Source organism: Coenobita brevimanus, chromosome 65 (assembly GCF_032717465.1).
Source record: "Coenobita brevimanus isolate Jiangsu-jjx chromosome 65, ASM3271746v2, whole genome shotgun sequence".
NCBI lineage: Eukaryota > Metazoa > Arthropoda > Malacostraca > Decapoda > Coenobitidae > Coenobita > Coenobita brevimanus.
This window is the reverse complement of record NC_137018.1, coordinates 24,345,669-24,369,768: the sequence shown is the minus strand read 5'-3', so window position 1 is coordinate 24,369,768 and position 24,100 is coordinate 24,345,669. Positions and strand designations below refer to the sequence as shown.

The window sequence follows — 24,100 nt, the reverse complement described above, 5'->3', positions numbered from 1 at the left end:
CTAGAGTGTTCGTTGGCACCGAGCGATAGAATAGGCCAGTTTCGTCTGCGTTATAGACTTGACCAAGAGTGAGGCCCTCCCTGTCGATCAAGCCTTTCACCTTGTGCCGAAACTCGTCAACTCCATCCTCGTTAGCGTCCAATGCTTCGCCATGTGCTTTACAGTTAGTAAGGCCATGTCGCAACTTGAACGCGAAGAGCCAACCCTCGGATGCCTTGAAGTCTAGGGCGTCGTGAAGCCTTGCAAACTTCTCAGCAGCAGCCTTCAGCTCCGTTCCACGTACCATCACACCAGCTGCAAGTTGCTGTCGGTACCAAATCAACGTGGATCGGTCGATTTCTGCAAACTTGGGGGTAAACATAACCTTCCTTTCCACGTTGCGTTTGCTTCTCGACGAGAAGTCAGCCGTGTACTGCATGAGTTTGTCTCGGGAACGTTTGATATCGAACAAAGTCTACCGGGCCAGGTTAAACTCGCGGAGAATGCGTGAAGAAGACCAACCCGCATCAACTTTCTCCAATATCTCCCATTTCTTCTCCAGAGTCAACACCACTCTCTTCCTTTTCTCAGGTGGCGGGGCCATCATCACACACACTAAGAGGAGGGCAGAGAGCAGCAGGAGGCCTTGCAGCAAGTACGGCACCACCACAAAAGCAAGCACGTGGGCAGCCATTGCGAAGAGCGTAGGTCCAGTCGCGGTGAGAGACAGGCGGGAAGTGGGGAGGATGCAGCGGCGCTCTATCGGACGTCGGAGGAATAACGCACCAAAACAATGCTCTCACGCGGCGCGCGTGGCAAGTTCAAATTACGGACGGCAAAAAAAAAAATCGATTTTTTTTTTTTTTTTTTTTTTTTTTCCCAGACCATTTTGGGAATGTTTGATCCCAGGACGATAAGGTTTGGTTAGTGGGGATGTTCGGTTATTGGGCGTCCGGATATTAGAGTGATTACTATATATATATATATATATATATATATATATATATATATATATATAAGTAATCCCTCTAATATCCGAACGGCCAATATCCGAACATCCCCACTAACCGGACATAATCGTCCCGGGATCCAATATTCCCAAAATGGTCCGAAAACCGCAAAAAAAAAAAAAAAAAAGAAAAAATCCTGCCTGTAATTTAAACTTGGTGTGCGCGGCACGGGACAGCTTTGTTGTGGCGCGTCCTTCCTCCGACGTCCGATAGAGCGCCGCTGCATCCTCCCCACTTTCCAGCTGTCTCTCGTCGCGAGTGCACGCTCGTCATCATGGCTGCTCACGTGCTCACTTTTGTGGTGGTGCCTTACCTGCTGCAGGCACTCCTGCTACTCTCGTCCCTCTCCTTTGTGTGTGTGATGATGGCCCCGCCGCCTGAGAAGAGGAAGAGAGTGGTGTTGACTTTGGAGAAGAAATGGGAGATATTGGAGAAAGTAGATGCGGGGTGGTTTTCTTTCCGCATCCTCCGCGAGTTCAACCTGGCCCGATCTACTTTGTTCGATATCAAGAGATCCCGAGACAAACTCATGCAGTACACGGCTGACTTCTCGTCGAGAAGCAAACGCAACGTGAGAGGAAGGTGATGTTTACTCCCAAGTTTGCTGAAGTCGACCGCTCCACGTTGATTTGGTATCGACAGCAACGTGCTGCTGGTGTGGTGGTATGTGGTATGGAGTTGAAGGCTGCTGCTGAGAAGTTCGCCAGGCTTCACGACGCCCTAGACTTCAAGGCATCCGAGGGTTGGCTCTTCGCATTCAAGTTACAGAATGGCCTTACCAACTGTAAAGCTCATGGCGAAGCTTTGGACGCTAACGAGGATGGAGTAGAGGAGTTTCGGCACAAGGTGAAGTGCTTGATCAACAGGGAGGGCCTCACTCTCAATCAAGTCTACAATGCTGACGAAACTGGTTTATTCTATCGTTCTTTGCCAACGAACATTCTAGCCGAGGAGACGGAGAAGCGTGTACCTGGCCGCAAGCTCTCCAAGCAACGGATATCTGCTTTGTGTTGTGCCAATGCTAACGGCATGCACCGGCTTAAGCTCATTATTGTTGGCTGTGCAAAGCAGCCTCGTTGTCTTTGTGGGGTGATGGATGTCCTTCCTGTCATCTGGTACCATTCTTTGAAGGCATGGTTTACAGCCCAGATCTTCAAAGACTGGTTCCACCGCCACTTCGTCAAGGAGGTCTTACATTACCAGACGAAGACACTGGGAATCCCGCGCGACCAGGTAAAGGCCCTCCTTCTCCTCGACAATGCACCTGCCAACCCTTGCGACAAGGACTTGGTGGCTGAGAATGACCGGATTAGGTGCATGTTTCTGGCACCTAATACGACTGCTCTCATCCAACCAATAGACCAAGGAGTGATCATGGCAACAAAGCGCCTATACCGAAGGAAGTTCCTGGACGAGGTGATGGTTGTTCTCGAGGACGAGGACGAGCGCAGGGAGGGACGGGACACGCGAGGCCAGCGGACTTTGGAAAACCTTTGCCGCTACAACATCAAGTCTGCAATCTACAACTGGGCCAGTGCATGGAAGGAAGTCCCTGTCAAGACTCTAGAAAATGGTTGGTCTCATCTGCTTCTCGGAACAGATGTGAAGTACGATTTTCTAGGGTTAGACGTGGATGACTTCCATGCACGTCTACGTACGCATGGCGATGATGTTGACATGGACGATGTGCATGAGTGGCTGGATGACGACGAGGGCGATCCTGGGTATCAGACATTGTCTGATATCAAGATCGCATCTTCAGTTGCAGGTCTCAGTACCCAGCTTGAAGTTTCTGACGAGGATGGCGACAATGATGCGGACTCCTCTCAGCATGACACTACTCCAGCCATCCCCGGGAACACCTAGAGTTCGTTCTCGACTACCTGGAACACCCGGACTGTGACAGGGAGATGGGGCCCTTGGGACTTATGGAGGAAGTGCGTGCTTATGAGCAGCGCACCATCAATCGTCAGAATCGTTGTTCCTTGCGTCAATCAATGATTGACAGTTTTTTCAGGCCTGTGACCCCAGCTGTGCCCAGCCCTGGCTCCACACTGTTGCCTCCCCAAGACAGGCCCTCATGCTCTGAGCCACAGCCCAGCACATCAGCCACGATGGAGTCACCGCTCGACGTGAGTTCGCGTCTATCTTCAGAGTCGTCTGCAGTGGGTACGCCATCACCACGACCCAGTGACGCACCCCTGGGTCACCTGCCAGTAATACTCTCGGATTCTGACAGTGATTAAACAGCAAGAACTTCTCCACTAGACAACACGGGAATTTACAGTGTTGTGCCGCGAAAAAAAGAGTGTTGTGTTAAGGATTTACAGTTGTGAGTGAGAAGACAATTTTTGAACAACATTTAACATAAATAGACTTGTTTGTTTTTGCTTTAGAAAATGGTTAGAAGGGTGGGAAAAGTTAAAGTGGAGAGTGCAACACTTAGTAAGTTACAATGGAGCATAAGTTAGACAAGAGTGCGCACTGTGAAGAGAACGGACTTCTGAGTGCGATTGACTAAGTTCAGTGCAAGACTTCATGAACAGTGTACTGCAAGTGCTTCAGGAAATCCTTCTTATTGTCAGAGTCCGAGAGGAGGCAGTTATTCATCGAGATGGCCACGGACTTGCTGTCAGTAGGCAGAATGTTTCATACTGTACTTTTTTCCTTACTATACTTACCTCAAACACCTCATTTCACTCTTCAATGTCCTTTATTGGTGTGACTAGGGTGTTAGGAGCTATGCATGTGCAGTAGGAAGGTGTTTTTCTGAGTTAGGCTAGGTTAGGGTCCATAAGTACCAGTCCAGGAGCCAGGGACTTGTTAATTACCCAGAATGTTGAATATTGTATGAACCTATCTCGAAAACCTCATTTTATGCTTCTTTTGCATTTATTTCAGTCTTTTATGTGCCTTATTAGTGTGATTTGGGTCTTAAATAGGTGCTATGCATGTCCAGAGGGAGTTGTATAGGTGTTTCTCTGAGTTAGGGTCCATAAGTACAAGTCCATAAGCTGGGGCCCAATATCCGGACAGGACCACTATCCGGACCTGCCTATGGCTCTATTACGTCGGATATTGGAGGGATTACTTATATATGGTCCAAATTGATGCACCTTTATGGTGGATGTGCGAGCGCTCTCTATTTGATATCGCACTAATTGATACACATAACTTATGGGGAAAAATTCATTTCGTGGATGAATAACTCCAACATTAGGGGATAAACTTTTATCTATCTATCTATCTATTGCCAGACGCCTCAATCCCATTTGGGGTGGTCATATACAAATCGCCTCCACGTTGTCCTGTCCCCCGGCATTTCACTGCCCTGCTCCCAACTCACACCCCCCTCTCTCATATACCTCTCCACCCCATCCCTCCATCTCATCCTTGGCCTCCCCCTCCCTCTTCCCCCCTCCACCTCACTCACATACACTTTCTTCGTCAGTCTTTCACCCTTCATCCTCTCCACATGGCCAAACCACCTCAGTGTGTTCCTCATAACAATTCCTATCATATCCACATTCACACCACAACGCTCCTTTATATCCTCATTCGTCAGCCCGTCTCTCCATGTGACTCCACAGGTTCCTCTTAAATAACTCATTTCCACTGCTCTCACTCTTGACTTGTGTCCTTCCAACAATGTCCAAGCTTCACTTCCATACGTTAGAGTTGGTATCACAATACTGTCATGTAATAACTTTTTCACTTCCATGCTCACTTCCCTGTTTCTTATCACTGCTTTCAAAGAACCAGCAACCTTTCTTCCCTGCTGTACCCTTTCAAGCACTTCACCCTCCAAACCTCCATCCTTACTCATCACACTACCCAAGTACTTAAACGTACTCACATTTTCCAATTCCTCACCATCCAACCTCGCTGTACATTCACTGACTTCACCTCTCTCAAAGACCATCACTTTACTCTTCCCTACATTCACCTTTAGATTCCGTTTCTTGCACACTCTCCCAAACTCATCCACCAAGCCTTGCAGCTCCCCTTCGTCTTCACTCAACAACACAGTATCATCTGCAAACAACAGTACAGGGAGTGTCCAAACACTATCCTCTCTCACCAGGGCCACTCTAACATCCACTACCCTACCTTGTACCTTTTTTATTACCCCATCCATGTACAGATTGAACAACCATGGAGACATGACACATCCCTGTTTCAACCCAACCTCCAAAGAGAAAAATTCACTTAATTCACCATCCACACGCACTGCAGCCTTAGCACCATCATACATACTCTTCACAGCATTCAACAACTTTCCATCTACTCCATATATTCTTAATACTTTCCACAATCCTTATCTATCCACCCTGTCATATGCTTTCTCCAAATCCATGAAAGCCACAGACAACTTCTTTCCCTTCTCTAGAAACTTTTCCACTAAAGATCTAAGAATGAATATCTGATCTACACAACCTCTTCCCTTCCTAAAGCCTCCATGTTCTTCTCCAACTAATTCCTCTGTTCTTTCTCTAACTCTGTCAATAAGTATCCTACCATACACTTTTCCTATTATACTAAGAAGACAAATGCCCCTATGATTACCACACACTTCTTTTTCCCCTTTTCCATTGTACAAGGGAATAATTATACCTGGCTTCCAATCCTCCGGGACTCTACCTTCCTCCCAGGCCAATCTGTACATCTTCCACATTCATTCTACTACTATCTCTCCCCCATGCTTCAGCATTTCACCACACACTCCATCAATTCCTGGGGCTTTCCCCAGTTTAATTTTCTTCATTGGTTCCACAACTTCTGTCCTACTGATTCCTTCCTGTCTTCTCACCTCCCTCCTTCTCCCAGCCATTCCCCAGCCACTTATACTCGCATTACTTCCATCCTGTATGTTCAACAATTCCTTAAAGTGTTCTCTCCATCTGCTCACTTTTTCTCCCTTCTCCACTAGTAATCTACCATTTTTATCTTTCACTCCCCTGCTAACCTCACTTCCACCCTGTCTTACTCTCTTCACCTCTTTCCAGAACATCTTCTTACAGTCCCTCCACTTTACACCCAAATTCCTTCCAAATTCCTCATCCACTCTCTTCTTACTCTCTCTTACTAATCTTTTCACCTCTCTCTCTCTCTCTCTCTATACATATAACTCTCTCTTCCGCCTCTCAACTTCTTCCACGCCCCTATTTCTCATCCATTCATTGTATGCTTTCTTCTTTTGTGCCACAGCCTGTCTCACCTCTTCACTCCACCACGCTGTTCCTTGCACCTCCCTCCGTCTTCTCTTCCTCCCACACACCACATCACATGCTGCACATATTTCTTCTGTAAATATCCACACACACCTTCCACGTCCCCCATCTGCTCCAATTCATATTTGCCCATTCGTTCCTCCACTTCTCTCTTATACTCTGCCTTTTCTCATCCTCTTGTAACGTTTCCACTCTCCTTGCAACTACTCCTTCCTCTCGTCTTTCCCTTCTTCTATTCCTCCATCTTACTTGTATCCTAATTCTGGCCACCACCAAGTAGTGGTCAGAAAGTCCACTCCCCCAACCTCTATATGCTCTTGCATCCATTACACATCTTCGCATCCTTTCATCCACACACACATAATCAATCATTGCCTTCCTTTCATTCTGTTCACCACCCACCCTTCTCATCACTCGCCATGTATACCTGTGGTTCATTTTATGCCTGAAGAGGGTATTGGCTATCACCAACCCCCTCCCAGCACAAATGTCCACTAACGCACTACCATTCTCATCTGTCTCAGCAGGCACACCCCACTCACCAACTATTCCATCCACCTTCACATTCTCTACTTTACCATTCATATCACCGATCAAAAACACTCTGTCATTCCTCCCACACTTTTCCATGCACACTTCCACATTTGTCCAGAACTCTTCTCTCACTCTGCTAGCACGATCTTGCGTTGGCGCATACACACACACAATTGCCACATTGGTATTCCAACTTTCAGTTTTACCCACACAATCCTTGACCCAACTGATTCATACTATCTTATGCTCTTCTTCCATCTTTTACTCACAACTATTCATACTCCTTCCTTTGCCCTCCCATTCTCACCTACTCCTGCACATATACCCCATCCATACTCCCATTCTCTCACACTTTCTCCTCTCCATTTTGTTTCAGTCATTCCACATACATCCACTTTTCCACCCTCAAGCACCTGGACAATCTGTCTCTCTTTCATCTCATCATTCGCTCCTCTTATATTCCACGTAGCCATTACCAAGTCCTTTGTCCGGTCCTGGGTCATCATAATTACCCTGGTACTAAATAATAGTATACTATTTGTACATACACGCACACATGTACACATACCCACTATGAGCTGGTCAAAAGTGGTTTGCTGCCTCACCTCCCTCTCTCATAAATAATATGAAGTAATATGCTCCCAAATCGCACTGAAATCATACGAGAGTGGCTGTTGTGAGTTATTGTGATATAGTACAAGTGATTTAGTGATAATTTTGTGATAATCAGAGAAGTCTTATGCTAAGCACATTAGCTAGTGAATATTTTTGCAGTTGCAAACTCTGCAGCAATGCTATGAAATTACTCGTGGCATTATATCAGTAAGTTTTTTAAAAGTAAGTGGTAATAAATGTCATTCATTAAGTATGATAAAGTTTGTAATGATTTTTCCTCACTTCGCTACTGTTTCGCATTAGTCTAGCATAAACACTGTGGAATAATCATAATAAAATCTTACAAGACTGGCTAGAAGCATTTTATTTTTATTATTATTGTCTTTATTGTGATGAGATAACGTGGTAGTAACCGTATTTTGTATGGAGAAAATCATGTGGTTTGATGGAAATTTCTGCCTCCTTGGGCAATTTCCTTCATCAGACGGTCAAAACACACCTTGTATTTTCTCAAATCGTTCTCCAGGCTTGAAGTGCCTATGGACATGCAGTTTGTTGCAAACGACAGTAGATTTATTGATGTTTGTCTGGCAGAAATTTTAGCTCTCATGATTAAGGATAAGTGGAATAAAACACAAGTTGAAAACACAAAATTTTTTACCTATTTCTCCTCACTGAGCACATTCAGTCAGTTGTCGTCACAGCCGCCACAGCCAAAGGGTTAAAACATCTACAGCAGCCAAGATTTGGCTGATCTGCATCATGGAGGGTTCTTCTGGTGTTGCTGGCATTGGTGTAACCTTCTTTTGTTTCACCTCCTGTAATGCTTTGTCGATAGATGCTGCAGTAATCACATCTTCTGCTGTGGTGGCTTCATCAGCATTGTTAGTTTCAGACATTTGTAGATGTTAAGTGACAGCTCGCACTATTTGGGAATCGTTCTGTTTGATTATGCGCTAATTGGGACCCAGGTTTATACAGTAATCCCTTCATTATCCGATGTAATAGCGTCAAAGGCATGTCCAGAAAGTGGGTTTGTCCGGACACTGGGAAAAATGCCTCCTGGACAGGTACTTATGAACCTTAACCCAGCCTAACTCAGAAAACCACCTACATAACTCCCTACTGGACATGCATAGCACCTGTTTAAGACGCTGTTCACACAAATAAGGGACAGAAAGCATGAAATAAATGAAAAGGAACCAGAGGATGAGGAATTGGAAGTGAGTATGGAGAATATTGAGCAGTGTACAGGGTATTTATAACACGTCTGTGGCTATTATGAAGATTAACCTGCCTCCTCTAAGGATCTGGGAGTGGTGAAAATGTTCTTGAAGCACGTACAGTAATCCAGTGTTGTACTGCACTTAATCCTTTGCACTGTGAATTATAGTTGTTTAACACTGCACATTCTGTTCTTACTTGCGCCACACCAGTTGCAACTGCCAGTTTCCATTCTGCACTTACCGTATTTCGCGGCATATAAGACGCACTTTTTTGTCTCAAAGTTACCTTAAAATATCCCCATGCGTCCTGCACGTTAGACTAAGGCAGGTTAGTTAGGCTTCACTGAGAAGAAACTCTTATAAAGATGATCATCTCAATGCTTAGCAACCACAGGTGTTTTCTACAGTATGCAGACTTGATTTTATTTTTAAAAATAATATACATTAGTGTGTATATGCAGCAGATTTAAGAAACACCCGAGATCAGAAACACATAAAACTTTCGCGGGTTTGTTTACAGCTTAACTGGCTAACATCGTGAAGATATTTAGCGGTTTAGCAATTTAACAGTTTAGCATCCGCACTATTCCAGCAAGCTAACGTACATGATCACTGGTGAACTGTCTGCTAACCTTCTGAAAGGCAATCATGACCACTTTGCTTGCCATCCATTCACTAACGAGCAAAGCAATCATACTGGAGAGAAAGCAATCATACTGGAGAGATGCTGGCTAGTGAAACTGCCAAGTCATCAAAACAGACTTTCGTCACGTATGGAAATACAGTAACCCTAATTAGGTCAGTTACTTTTGTGACATTTTGTGAGTGTATATATGCGGCAGATATTAAAACACGCAAGTTCAAAAACACAAAGCATTCACGGTTTGTTTTCAGCTCAACTGGCCAACACCGTCAAGGGGTTTAGCGGTTTAGCAACTTAGCAGTTTAGTGTCTAGCGTACACCCTACTCTAGCAAGCTAACATGCTCACTGGTGAACTGTCTGCTAACCTTCTGAAAGGCAATCATGACCACTTTGCTTGCCGTCCATTCACTAACTAGCAAAGCAATCATGCTGGAGAGATGCTGGCTAGTGAAACTGCCAAGTCATCAAAACACTTTCGTCACGTATGGAAATTCAGTAACCCTAATTAGGTCAGTTACTTTTGTGATATTTTGTGAGTGTATATATGCAGCAGATATTAAAACATGCAAGTTCAAGAACACAAAGCATTCACGGGATTGTTTTCAGCTCAACTGGCCAATACCGTCAAGGGGTTTAGCGGTTTAGCAACTTAGCAGTTTAGTGTCTAGCGTACACCCTACTCTAGCAAGCTAACGAAGTTACAGCTTCACTTTTTCAGCTAAGTGAAGTACTTTAGCAATGTCTATGCAACTCAGGGCACACCCAATTGCAGTATTTTGTTATGAAAATAGGATAAAATTCACTGAGTAGCATAACTGATGCAATATCTGAAATAGCAGTGCCTGACGGGCATTCAGATCAGCGTCCGCCATTTCTGCTGTATTCTTAGCAGACGAAGCGATCAGAATGATTGACAACGTTCACTCTCTGCATCTCTGCTGCCTAAGCAAAGCTCTCATGATAGGCAATGGGGATCATTTAGGCCGTAACGTCCAAATTTGTTAGGTTAGGTTAGGTTGTAAAATCGTTTGCCATTTTGGACGTTACGGCCGAAACGACCAGAATCCTAAGGTGTAGGTGAGAGTTTGGTGTGGGTGTAGTTAAGGAAGTAGAAGTGGGAAGAGTCAGGCAAGGGAACTGATAATCCGCTTATTATAATCCCTTCAGCCCTGCAATGTATTTTATAGGGTAGTTTATTCATGCTCGCCATATGATTTTATTCAGTTCAGGAAACATGTACTGAGGAGGTTAATGTGGGCTGTATCAAATGCCCCAAGTCTGAATATCGCCTGTGCTCAGTTAAAACGATTGCCAAGTTAAAATCGTATGAAGTGTGGTATAAGCAATTCAATGGATGGTACTGAGGACCATTTACTGTATGAAAGTGACTGAAACAGTGATGATGACTGAGGTGATGACTTCCAGTGATGCTTCAGGACTCGGGGGAAGTAGTGATGAATTCTCAGGATTTGAAGACGAGTGAAATTTTCACCATGTCAGTAATATGAAGTGAATATAGGTTTTAGGTGATCATGACAGATGCAACCATGGAAAATTTAGGATCAATGGTGCTGTATACCTTTAGTCTTGCACTGACGATGTTTGGATGAATAAATTGTTTGAGATGTTTCATGTCCTTAAGTGATGATATTTATATTGAACAACCAAATACATTTTGATGTTTTTGGCATATAATAAAGCCACTGGGTACTCCAAAACGGACTGATGTAAATGTTTCAGAGGTGAGCGAATGTTGCATGTGGTGTGTACATGTGTGTGTGTGTACCATAGCGACTAGGAGGCAGCAGTGTTAAGACCAAAAATGGATGTTTTCACAGTACTCGAATGTTTTGAGATGGATGTCAGTTTTTAGCAAATTCTGGTAAGAGAAATATGCATTTTTAATTGTTGATGCTGCAAGGAAAACAGCTGACAGTAAGGGAGTGATACTGGGAGAAGAGGGTTGAGCCAGTTGTCTAGCGCTTGGGATGCAGCAGTGTTGCTAAGAGATAGTTTCACCATTCTCGACATGTTTTGAGATGAATGTCTGTTTTTAGTAAATTGTGATCAGTGAAGAACGTATTTTTACTGTTGATGCTGCAAGGGAAACATCGCTGACAGTGAGGAAGTGATACTGAGAGGAAGGGGTAGAGACTGCTGTCTAGCGACTGGGAGGCAGCAGTGTTACTAAGGTGTAACAATGGATGTTTTCACCATAGTATGTTTTGAAATGAATGTTTATAGTAAATTATGATCAGTGAAGCATACATTTTTAATTGTTGATGCTGCAAGGCAAACATAGCTGACAGTGAAGGAGTGATACTGAGAGAAGAGAGTAAAAACAGCTGTCTATCCTGTTCCCAAGCAGCCTTGCTATATTGAACTTTGGTTGTAAAACATTGTAATTTGTGTATTTACAAGTGCTGCCTTTTTATATTATTTGTGGAGGTAATTACAGGTTAGTTAGAGTGCATGATTAATGATGGTAGTCGTCTGATATTGTGCTTGAGTCAAGGCAATGTGAGGAAATTCCGTAACAGGTGTGGACTATGACGGGGTTCTTTTAGGATAAATGAACTGATGTGAACATTCATTGTATTTTATGTTTTCGTCAGTGAATGAAAGAATAGAGTTTATTGACTTCATTTGTGGTTTTAAATTCATAAAATATTAAAAACAGTGTTTAGATCAGTTTACTGATACATTTTTATCAACAAAGTTGAGATGGCCTCGTGGTTTGAAGTCACGTTTTGTTAAGATGGGGTTTTGTTTTCTCTTTTCCTGTATCATTCTTTGTACATAAAAGAAGAAACTAAAGGATGATGAGCAGTACTGAATAGATTCTGAAAGGTGAGTGTTGTATCTAAGTGATAGTGGCTCATATCAGTCACGTTTTGTCAAGAAGGGGCATTGTTTTCTTTTCCTGTACCATTCTTTGTATATAAAAAAAGAAACCAAAGGCTGATGATCAGTAATGAATAGATTCTGAAAGGTGAGTGTGTATCTGTGTGGTAATGGCTTTTATCAAGAAACCTTACTGCAGTCTTGGTTGGGGCAAACTTTTTTTTCACAGAACTGCCCTGCCAGAATTAGGGTGCGTCTTTCACAATGCTGCGTCTTACATGCCGCGAAATACGGTAATCCTTTGCACTCTGAATTCTAATTTCTTAACACTGCACAACACTGTAAATTCCCATATGGTCTAGTGGCGAGGTATTGCAGTATATTCACTGTTTATCCACAAAAACAAGCATGTGCGGCATCCGTTGTGATGAGCTTCTAGTCAGGATTTTAGTTAGGCGGTAACTGGGGAGGGGAGGAAGCAAGGGGCCACACGTAAAACATTGCTGTTTGGCGCCGTGCGCCAACTTCAAAGTATGGTTGAAAAATGTCTGTCTATCTATCTATTGCCAGACGCCTCAGTCCCGTTTGGGGTGGCCACAAACAAATCGCCTCCAAGTCGCCCTGTCCCCCGCCATTTCACTGCCCTGCTCCCAACTCACACCCCCCTCTCTCATATACCTCTCCACCCCATCCCTCCATCTCATCCTCGGCCTCCCCCTCCCTCTTCCCCCCTCCACCTCACTCACATACACTCTCTTCATCAGTCTTTCACCCTCCATCCTCTCCACATGGCCAAACCACCTCAGTGTGTTCCTCATAACGCTTCCTATCACATCCGCATCCACACCACAACGCTCCTTTATATCCTCATTCGTCAGCCTGTCTCTCCACGTGACTCCACAGGCTCCTCTTAAATAACTCATTTCCACTGCTCTCACTCTTGACCTGTGTCCTTCCAACAATGTCCAAGCTTCACTTCCGTACGTTAGAGTTGGTATCACAATACTGTCATGTAGTAACTTTTTCACTTCCATGCTCACTTCCCTGTTTCTTATCACGCTTTCAAGGAACCAGCAACCTTTCTTCCCTGCTGTACCCTTTCAAGCACTTCACCCTCCAAACCTCCATCCTTACTCATCACACTACCCAAATACTTAAACGTACTCACATTTTCCAATTCCTCACCATCTAACCTCGCTGTATATTCACTAACTTCACCTCTCTCAAAGACCATCACTTTACTCTTCCCTACATTCACCTTTAGGTTCCGTTTCTTACACACTCTCTCAAACTCATCCACCAAGCCTTGCAGCTCCCCTTCGTCTTCACTCAACAACACAGTATCATCTGCAAACAACAGTACAGGGAGTTTCCAAACACTATCCTCTCTCACCAGGGCCACTCCAACATCCACTACCCTACCTTGTACCTCTTTTATTACCCCATCCATGTACAGATTGAACAACCATGGAGACATGACACATCCCTGTTTCAAACCAACTTTCAAAGAGAAAAATTCACGTAGTTCACCATCCACACGCACTGCAGCCTTCGCATCATCGTACATACTCTTCACAGCATTCAACAACTTCCCATCTACTCCATATATTCTTAACACTTTCCACAATCCTTGTCTATCCACCTTGTCATATGCTTTCTCCAAATCCATGAAAGCCGCATACAACTTCTTTCCCTTCTCTAGAAACTTTTCCACTAAAGATCTAAGAATGAATATCTGATCTACACAACCTCTTCCCTTCCTAAAGCCTCCCTGTTCTTCTCCAACTAATTTCTCTGTTCTTTCTCTAACTCTGTCTATAAGTATCCTGCCATACACTTTTCCTATTATACTAAGAAGACAAATGCCCCTATGATTACCACACACTTCTTTTTCCCCTTTTCCTTTGTACAAGGGAATAATTATACCTGACTTCCAATCCTCCGGGACTCTACCTTCCTCCCAGGCCAATCTGCACATCTTCCACATCCATTCTACTACTATCTCTCCCCCATGCTTCAGCATTTCACCACACACTCCATCAATTCCTGGGGCTTTCCCCGATTTAACTTTCTTCATTGCTTCCACAACTTCTGTCCTACTGATTTCTTCCTGTCTTCTCACCTCCCTCTTTCTCCCAGCCATTCCCCAGCCACTTATACTTGCATTACTTCCATCCTCTACGTTCAACAATTCCTTAAAGTGTTCTCTCCATCTGCTCACTTTTTCTCCCTTCTCCACTAGTAATCTACCATTTTTATCTTTCACTCCCCTGCTAACTTCACTTCCACCCTGTCTTACTCTTTTCACTTCTCTCCAGAACATTTTCTTACAGTCCCTCCACTTTACACTCAAATTCCCTCCAGATTCCTCATCCACTCTCTTCTTACTCTCTCTTACTAATCTTTTCACCTCTCTCTTCCTTTCCACATATAACTCTCTCTTCCGCCTCTCAACTTCTTCCACGCCCCTATTTCTCACCCATTCATTGTATGCTTTCTTCTTTTGTGCCACAGCCTTTTTCACCTCTTCAGTCCACCACGCTGTTCCTTGCACCCCCCTCCGCCTTCTCTTCCTTCCACACACCACATCACATGCTGCACATATTTCTTCTGTAAATATCTTACACACACCTTCCACGTCTCCCATCTGCTCCAATTCATATTTGCCCAATCGTTCTTCCACTTCTCTCTTATACTCTGCCTTTTTCTCATCCTCTTGTTACCTTTCCACTCTCCTTGCAACTACTCCTTCCTCTCGTCTTTCCCTTCTTCTATTCCTCCATCTCACTTGCATCCTAATTCTGGCCACCACCAAGTAGTGGTCAGAAAGTCCACTCCCCCATCCTCTATACACTCTTGCATCCTTTACACATCTTCACATCCTTTCATCCACACACACACAATCAATCATTGCCTTCCTTTCATTCAGTTCACCACCCACCCTTCTCATCACTCGCCATGTATACCTGTGGATCATTTTATGCCTGAAGAGGGTATTGGCTATCACCAACCCCCTCCCAGCACAAATGTCCACTAACGCACTTTCATTCTCATCTATCTCGGCAGGCACACCCCACTCGCCAACTATTCCATCCACCTTCACATTACCAACTTTACCATTCATATCACCAATCAAAAACACTCTCTCATTCCTTCCAAACTTTTCCATGCACACTTCCACATTTGTCCAGAACTCTTCTCTCACTCTTCTAGCACGATCTTGCGTTAGCGCATACACACACACAATCGCCCACATTTGTATTCCAACTTTCAACTTTACCCACACAATCCTTGACCCAGCTGATCCATACTGTCTTATGCTCTTCTTCCATCTTTTACTCACAGCTATACACACTCCTTCCTTTGCCCTCTCATTCTCATCTACTCCTGCACATATACCCCATCCATACTCCCATTCTCTCACACTTTCTCCTCTCCATTTTGTTTCAGTTATTCCACATACATCCACTTTCGCACCTTCAAGCACCTGGACAATCTCTCTCTCTTTCACCTCATCATTCGCTCCTCTTACATTCCATGTACTCATTACCAAGTCCTTTGTCCGGTCCTGGGTCGTCATCGTTTGGTCAGTCCTTGTCTGAGGCTTCTTGTTTGTTTGTTTAGTTAGTTGTTTTCTGGGGAGGGGCACTAACCCTCCGCCAACCCTTTTAGTCGCCTTTTATGACAAGCAGGGATTCTGGGGGAGTATTCTTGAAAACCCCCCTACCCCCATGGGTATAAATGTCTTTTTTTTTTTTTTTTTTTTTTAAGGCCCGGGCCCAAAATATCGGGACTTTAGGGAGTCCGATTATTGGGCGTCCGGATATTAAAGGGATTAATGTATATATATTCTCTTATGTCACTCTGACAAATAGGCACAGACTTACGCTGTACGTTGACCTCTCCTTAATGCAAAGGTTGTATTTTTTGTTCAGTTACAGTGTGAATTTTACATAATTTAAACATAATTATCCCCAAAACGTTAAAGGTAAGTGATTGGTTTTTTTTCTGTGGTAGTGAAATATTCTGATTATTTACTTTCATAGCATTTATTTACCACCTTGTACACCTTCCCAGAAAAGTATTGGCACCTTTGGGTATGACGATTGTGAAAATGAGCAACTTCCACAAACACACATGAGTCTATTAATGTGGTGCCTCAAATCATATACCACCAAATAAGTGAATCTTTTTGTAATTTTGAGTTCTAATAATTACCAAAGATAATATTTGCTCGTATACTTACAGAATCCCCCACATATCACAATGCTTCATCCATATTTCAGAATGATACATGCTGTAGGAGTGCCGAATAATTTTTGTTTGGGTGTATATACAACCATCTCTTACTTTAAGATTTTAGAGTGTTTATTACCTTGAAACAAGGCATTTTTCAATAACATGTTAACTGTTATTACGAACCATAATGGCTAGCCTTGTGAAGTGATCACCACCCTGGCAAGCAACACAATTTGTGCCACACTTCCTAATGACAGCAAAGCAGGCAGAATCCATCATGGATCCTCCAGCTGGAGAAACTTTGCAGACTCTCTTGTGGTTCTGGTAACCTGTGTTGTGCTCCTAAAGTTCGAATAATGAATTATTGTATGTTATGGAGATGAGCATGTTGCCAAGCAACACATGCCATCAGTTTGTCTTTACCTTTTCTTAAGGTAAAGTAACTCTCACTTCAGGGTCAACTGGTATTGAAATGTACAATCTGCGGACTGATACATGGCGTGGTGCCGGTGCCATGACAGGACGTCGGTTGCAGTGTGGTGTGGCGGTGGTGGAGGGGCGGCTTCTGGTGATTGGTGGTCGTGATGGACTCAAGACTCTGAACACTGCTGAAGCATGGGACCCCAATACCCAGGCCTGGACACCACTCCCTCCTATGTCCACACACAGGCATGGCTTAGGTACTGTATGTTTGCTGTCCCTGTTCTCATGCTATTCAGTCATTATTAGGATTTTGTACAGTCCTGTTCTTCAGTTATTACAGTATTTGTCTTCTGATCTGATCTGTCTGTCTGTCCGTGTGTCTGTCTGTCTGTGTGTTTGTCTGTGTGTGTGTGTGTGTGTGTGTGTGTGTGTGTGTGTGTGTGTGTGTCTCTCTCTCTCTCTCTCTCTCTCTCTCTCTCTCTCTCTCTCTGCTGCCCAACTTGTCAGTATATGCTGGTTCTTATCAATTTATCTTACACCTTGCTGAATCTTCCTACCTTCTGATACCCTCATTTAACCTCTTCAGTATGAGAGTCTTTTCCTTAAGTTGACTAAAATTATATGTAGGTATTAAGGATGAATCGTAAAAGGCATTATCACAGTGAGTAGGGTAATAAATAATGTTACAAACCCATTCTGTTCAAGAGTCATTTTTAATTAATTAACCCATAAGGTGCCACAGGCCTTTCACGAGGCTTGTGCTGCAAGTGCTGCAGGGCTCTTGAGAGCCAACAAAATATATTCCTGAACCCAGTTTGATATGCTCTTTCATTCTGTAAGACAAAAAAATGAGATTGGAGCAAATCATTGTTTTGATGTGTTTTTGCACCTGGAGGGGGTGTCATAAAATTCCAAAGGAACACTTTTTAGGTTAATTAATTTTATCTTTTAAAGCTGATTAAGAGGGTCTGAAGGCTATAGCAGGAGCAAAATAAATGAAATGTCATTATAAGTGCTGATGGGGTTAAGACTTTTGTTATAAAAGGTCCTTTGTGGGCTGATCTTTCCAGCAAGAATAAAACAGAAAACTTGCCACTATAATGAAAACATTATTAGATTTTCCTTTCAGTGCTGACAGAGGTCTATCTTGGGCTGAATAGAGCCTTGCTGGGTAGCCAGAATATTGGAAGAAAAAGGTGTCTTGTAGTGAAAGGCTATAACAAAGCTAGTAAAACAATGGCTAGTAGAAGAATAGTTCTGTATGGATAAAAGGCTTTGTGTTGTATGTTATAGTACCATCATATGTGCAGGTGTGGGTGTGCTTGGTGGTCCTCTCTATGCTGTAGGTGGGCATGATGGGTGGAGCTACCTCAACACTGTGGAGCGCTGGGACCCGCAGGCTAGACAATGGAGCTACGTGGCCCCTATGTCAACCCCTCGATCCACTGTGGGTGTGGCAGTGTTGGGTGGCAGGTAGGTTGTTTGTGTGTGTCCATACATGCATTTGGATGTGTGCTTTGGGGTGAGTGTGAGGGTTTGCACATGTGCATGTGTATGCATGCATATTTGTATTGGGGGTGGGGGGTGAGTGTGTTGTTGTGGGTACTGTATGTGTTATTTTTCTGTCTGCATGTTATGGAAGTTGGGACTTTGAAGTTTCTTGTTGTTGCACATTCCAAGTCATTCCACACCCATGAGATCCATTGATCATGCACAAGTAAACAATTGCTGCTGTAAGAATGTCCCACAGGTTTCCATTGATGTGTCAGCATTTTGGTATGGCATGTGTTGTGCAGTTCTCCATACTGTGTACTGTGTCGTGTAGACCTGTTCTATAGGCAGGGCATGTACCATCTGTGATTCCACCCATTCCAAATCTAAACAGGTAACGGAGGAGCGCTGCGTGATATCATGATGAAGCTTAGTTCGATAAACTCAGTGAGATGTATTTAAGGATACCTCTGATATATGACTTAGGAGGAGGGGCTTGAAGTATAGTGTCCTGATTGAGGTTTTGTATTGCCCTGCACATGAAAAGAGTATGTAGGTACTTCTTCAGTGTTAATATTGGAGAGTCTGGTAATGTTTGTTGGGTGATTGCTTTTTGTGTCTAGTGTTCTGTGTCCATCATATAATCACATGGATGTTGTGTGTTAGCACAGGCTGCCACAAAGAATTTTGAGCCCCATAACAAAATATTCTCTCACAGGGAGGACTTTGGTTTCAAAGTGTAAGTGAGCTGTGGATGTGGTGCTGCTGCAGTCAGGATCATGCATAAAGCAATGTTCTTTATGGTCAGCAGTGTGATGTAGAGCAGGGAAAGTGCTATGTTGTGTTGCTCATTCTTTCCTGGTACTCCTTAATTGCTTTGAGTTGGGGGATACACCACCTTGTAAATGTATTGTATGTGGTCATTGATGGTGAATCCAATGTTGTATGTGATACTGTAGGAGTGGGTGTGTGGCACAGGTACTTTGGTTAGTGTGATAATAGGTATGTAGCTGTGTTTATGATTGGTGATGATGGTATAGCAGTGGATTTGGCTGGAGTGATCGTCAGTCTGTTGTTTTCAACCAATGCCTGAAGTGTGTTAAGGTAATCTTATTGCAATGAGCATGCTGTGTGTGCAATGTGGTGTGAGGTTGTTAATGTAATCTGCACTTAAGTCAGAGTTTGGGGGCAGTTTTGATATAAGAATATCAACCATATACAGTATAGGTTGAAAAATGTGGGTGAAAGAATTTGGTCCTGCGGAACTCCGTGAGGCTAGTTTTTGCCTGTGATGACTTACTATTGAGTGTAACGTCTGCTTTTCAGCCAGATAAGTAGTTGGCAAACCAGCGTTTGGTGATGTTCCCCATGTTTGTATTGTAGAGTTTGATGAACAATTTGTGTGGTGGGGATGGCATACTTACATCTGTTGTAAGAAATGTATGTTGTGCGGGTCAGACAGAGTTGATGCCATTAGGTGCGTGTTGTGTGCGGTTGATTAGTAAGGTGTTTGTGGAGGCTAGTACTCTAAAGCTTCCTTGTAAGGGAGGAAGGGGAACAAGAGGTGTGACTTTTTTAAGAATTAGGCATTCAGTTATCTTTGATGCTATGCTAAGTAGTGTTATGAGTCCATACAAGTAGAGTTTGTTGGGGCCTAACTGTGGTTTAAGAATATTGATAATTGTTCCTTGTTTCCAAATACATGTATTGTGAATGCTGTATTATGCATATGAATAATTGCTAATGTTTGTGAGGGCCTAGGTGTCTCTTGGTCATAAATGTGTCAGGTGAAGATGCCATCCAGCCCTGAGCTTATATTTTTTTCTTCTTTTCTTTTTGTTAAAGAGTGAAGGGGGTAATGTTTTAGTCAGATGGAAGGGAGTGCCTGATAGATTGTTTTTCAGATTCAATGAGTTTTTGTGTAAGGTGGCATGTTTGCATTGTGGCTTATGAGTATGTCTGCTTGTTCTCTGTAAGAAGGGGTGTGTTGGGTGTTGAAGGTGATGGTGGCATGGGCCTAGGAGATGTTTGTTTGTTTGTTTGTAATTTAGTTGTTATTGTTGTTGCTCTTCCCCGGGATGTCTGATCACAGACCTGTCAGCCACAGGTAAGCTACTGCCCTTATGTGGTTTTCCTATGGGTTCCTTACACCATTGATGTTGTGTCTGTGTTTTAATGTGGCAAATACTGTGCATTGATCCATTATTTGTATTAACTTGTGTGGACCTAATCTGCACACTGGGCATCATCAGTGGTTTCACCCAACCCAGATCTAAGCAGGTAGTTGAGGTGATGTCCTGTTCTAAGCAGGGTTGGAGCACCCTGGTTACCTACCCACTTACCCACCCAGACTGGGTTTTTTAGTTTAACCCCTAAAAGATGAGCATCGGAATGTTTTGACATATGCTGAGGACGGGCTTAATCGGCAGGTGCGATATGGTAGGCCGGTGTGTTGAGGGTGGTGGTGGGGGTTGGGAAGGGTAATAGGAAGGTGAGGGGGTGGTGCAGAGGGGAGGACTGGGTGGTTGGGGGAGGTGGGGGTGGGGGGATGATGTGTGGGGTGGGAAGTAGGGGGTGGGGGGTTTGGAGGTTGGATTGGTGGGATGGTTGGGGAGGTGTGGGGGGTTTGGAGGGTGGGGGTATGGAGGTGTGGAGGGTAGGGGTCAGTGGATTTGGGGTAGTGGGGGTAGGGGTGGGTAGTAGGGGGTGGGGGTTGGTGGGGGGGATGGTGGGAGGGTTGGGATTAGTTGTGGTAGGGGGGTGGTTGGGGGGATGGGGGGTTTGTGGGGACATGGGGGATGGGAGGTCGGGGGCAGAGAGGATGGGGGTGGTGGGAGGGTTGGGATTAGTTGTGGTAGGGGGGAGGTTGGGGGCAGTGGGGGGGTTTGGGGGTGGCAGATGGTGGGGGGGATTGTGGAGGGGTCAGGGTGCAGGTGTGGGAAGTGTGTGGGTGTGGTGGAAGGGAGGGTGGGTTGGTTTTAGGGGAGTAGGTGGGGCGTGACCGCATATGCGATCACCTGTCTTTTTTACCCTTATACTCTCGAACAGCATATGCAGACACCCATCTTTTAGGGGTTAAAAAACCTGGGTGAGTTATTTTAAAAAACAATACCTGTAGTAAATAAATATATTAATTTTTTAATTGATTAATTATATAGGTGGGGCGCTCACCATCCACTCACTCGATTTAGTGCTGCTCTCGTGTGCCTGCCCTTTCCTCTCTTCCTTCATTACTTCCTCTCCTGTCTTTCTTTCCTTCATTCTTTCCTCTTCCTTCTGTCCATGGGTGACTCTGCACTGAGTGACAAGCCAGATTGTTTCCTGTACACCAGGAAACCATTTGCCACACTGGATGGTAACCACATGACCAAATTATGGCATCTGGTGGTTTATTGGGTAATTAAGAAGTTCCAGTCAGATTGAGCAGGTGCTGGTTTATATCCAGGGAGTGGTTGGAGTCTGTTGCAAGCATAATGCCAATCAGGGATGAGTGAGGCTGGTCACTGTCATCTTAAATGTCAGGACCAACTTGCCTAGCCCTGGGTTCCTACACTCCTCATAGGGCAACACTGGATTATATGATGAATGAATGAATGAATTATATACATATACATACATTCACAAATATGAAGACCATGTGCTCCACACAAAGTGCGCTTCCAGTCTCATGTCCTAATGGCCGTGCTCCAGGCAGCCTTATTCAGAGCTGTCACTTGCCAGGATTTAAATTCAAGATCAGATTGTATAGTCATATTTACGTCCTTCTGGGTCTGAACCTTGGTGCAGCTCCCTCCTCCTTCACTGATGTGCATCTTTTCACCCAGCCTAGTTCATACATCCTCTCCATATGCCCAAACCAACCAAGCCTGCCTGTGCACATCTCACTGTTGATACTCCTGATACCTAACCATCTCCCTGGTTCTTCATTAGGTGTCCTATTTTGCAGTTTGACCCCACACATCCATCTCACTGTTCTCATTACATTCCATTCTGTTGATATCATTGGCTTTGACAGGCCATATTTCTGAGGTATATGTCATTGCGTTTCTAACACGTGAAGCATACACCTTTCCTTTCAAGGGGAGTAGGAGTCATTTCATGGTTAAAACTGGAAGCAGTTCTCTGAACTTTCCCCAGCCACATCTGATTCTGGCAATAACGTCAGCCTCATCCCCACCACCGGCAAAGATGGTATCTCTCAAGTAGAAAAAATTGTCCTCCATCTCCAATGTCTTATTGTCAAAGATCACATCCTCAAAGCTGGTCACTGAACACAAGCTTTACCTTGCATAGTATACATACATATTTCTCAACTTAATTAATTAACTAAAATTAAAAATAGTGGGCCACCCAACTTACACCAATAATGCTTACATTTTTTTATTTACAGATTCAACTTAAAAATTCAATAAAATGCTGTAAATGCATATAAAAAACTGTACCCATTAAGATAGATTTTATTGTAATCTCAAAACAATTTATTGAACATAAAGTTAATTTTTTCAGTATTTATTTGCCAGAAAATTTTAGAAATTGCATAATATACTGTGTATGTGTATCTTAATATGTTATCATTGTACAGTGCTTCTTAACCCTTGGACACCGGGCAATCTATGCTGCCGCCAGCCTCTCTGTACGGGCATTTTTCCCCAAATTGCTTGTTTTCAAACTTCAGTATCTTGGAAAGTGTAGCAGTTAGGGAAACAAAGTAAAGACCATATTACTCAACAACTTTTCTCCTTGCAAATAAAAGCATCCCCAGGTTTGTTGATGGTTGCATTGATGAGTAAGGATGTGAATATGCGTAATTTTTGGCTGCGAGGCAGGCTGTAATTGTGCATGTACTCGTGGCCCCAATATTGGCTTTGCTGTGAAAGTGATATCTTCTCCACTACTAGATAAACTAGACACAGTTGCACCTAAGACATGCCCTATGGCACTGTCACTTAGTCCTTTCCAAGTATCCTTGGAAAGAGGCTTGGCAGGGGTGGATGAGGCAAGGGGTCCACGTGAGGCGGGAAAGGAATCAGATGAAAGACTTAAGAAAACATCATCCTACACCTGGCAAAGTCACAGAGACAACTGAGGTATGCTTGCCTCAGATGCCGGGAGGCTCTTCTCACTCTTTGGTGATGAGATCAAGAGGTGGCCGCTTCAAACTGTGGTGCAAAAACACCTGTGGTTATAGGCGTCCATCAGCATCCCCGACCCACCAATTTCGCATCGGATATAACTGTCTTCTGGCGCCTAGGGGTTAACATTTTATGGCACTATAATATTGCTAGTCCATTATTTCATTATTATACAATAGTTTATAAAAACTTACAACACAAAGCACACTGAAATTTTATTTTAGGATCAGTAAATTAATATTTCATAGTTTTTGTCTTGCAGTAAACAGACTATATTGATATTCATAACTATTATATTTATTGTAATGTACTCGTATTTTCATCTTTGAAGCTTAACAGTTGATTTTAGCAGTAGAGTACTGTACATAGTTAGTCCATTATTTTGTTATGGTACAGTCAAATACTATATAGCAAAATAAAGCAGATTGAAATGTCAAATTTAGTAACTGTAAATTAATATTTGATAATTGTTTTTGAAAACCTTCATTTCACTTAAAAACTCTTTAACAAAATATATAGCCTACTGAGATTGTAGCAAATATCTGCATTCGTAGAATTCAGAAGCTTCATACTGTATTTAAAATGCTCTAACAATCCACAAGGGTGAGTCCTGGTACCTTGAATAAGAAACAGTGAACATTTAGTACAGGTATACCTCGATATACGATACCCCTAGATGCGATGCCCCGGCTTAATAATGGGGGTAGAAATACTGTACCACCATACCCTACT

General features: G+C 43.5%; 1 protein-coding gene across 1 annotated transcript in view; it reads left to right on the top strand.

Annotated features, from left to right (window-relative positions):
* Positions 1-24,100, top strand: part of LOC145404950 (kelch-like protein 5) — a 245,665-nt gene that overhangs the window by 180,757 nt on the left and 40,808 nt on the right. The window contains exons 7-8 of the mRNA XM_080276456.1: positions 16,778-17,002; positions 18,056-18,218. Of these exons, the coding sequence (XP_080132582.1) occupies positions 16,778-17,002; positions 18,056-18,218 (388 nt within the window). The remainder of the gene's footprint in view (positions 1-16,777; positions 17,003-18,055; positions 18,219-24,100) is intronic.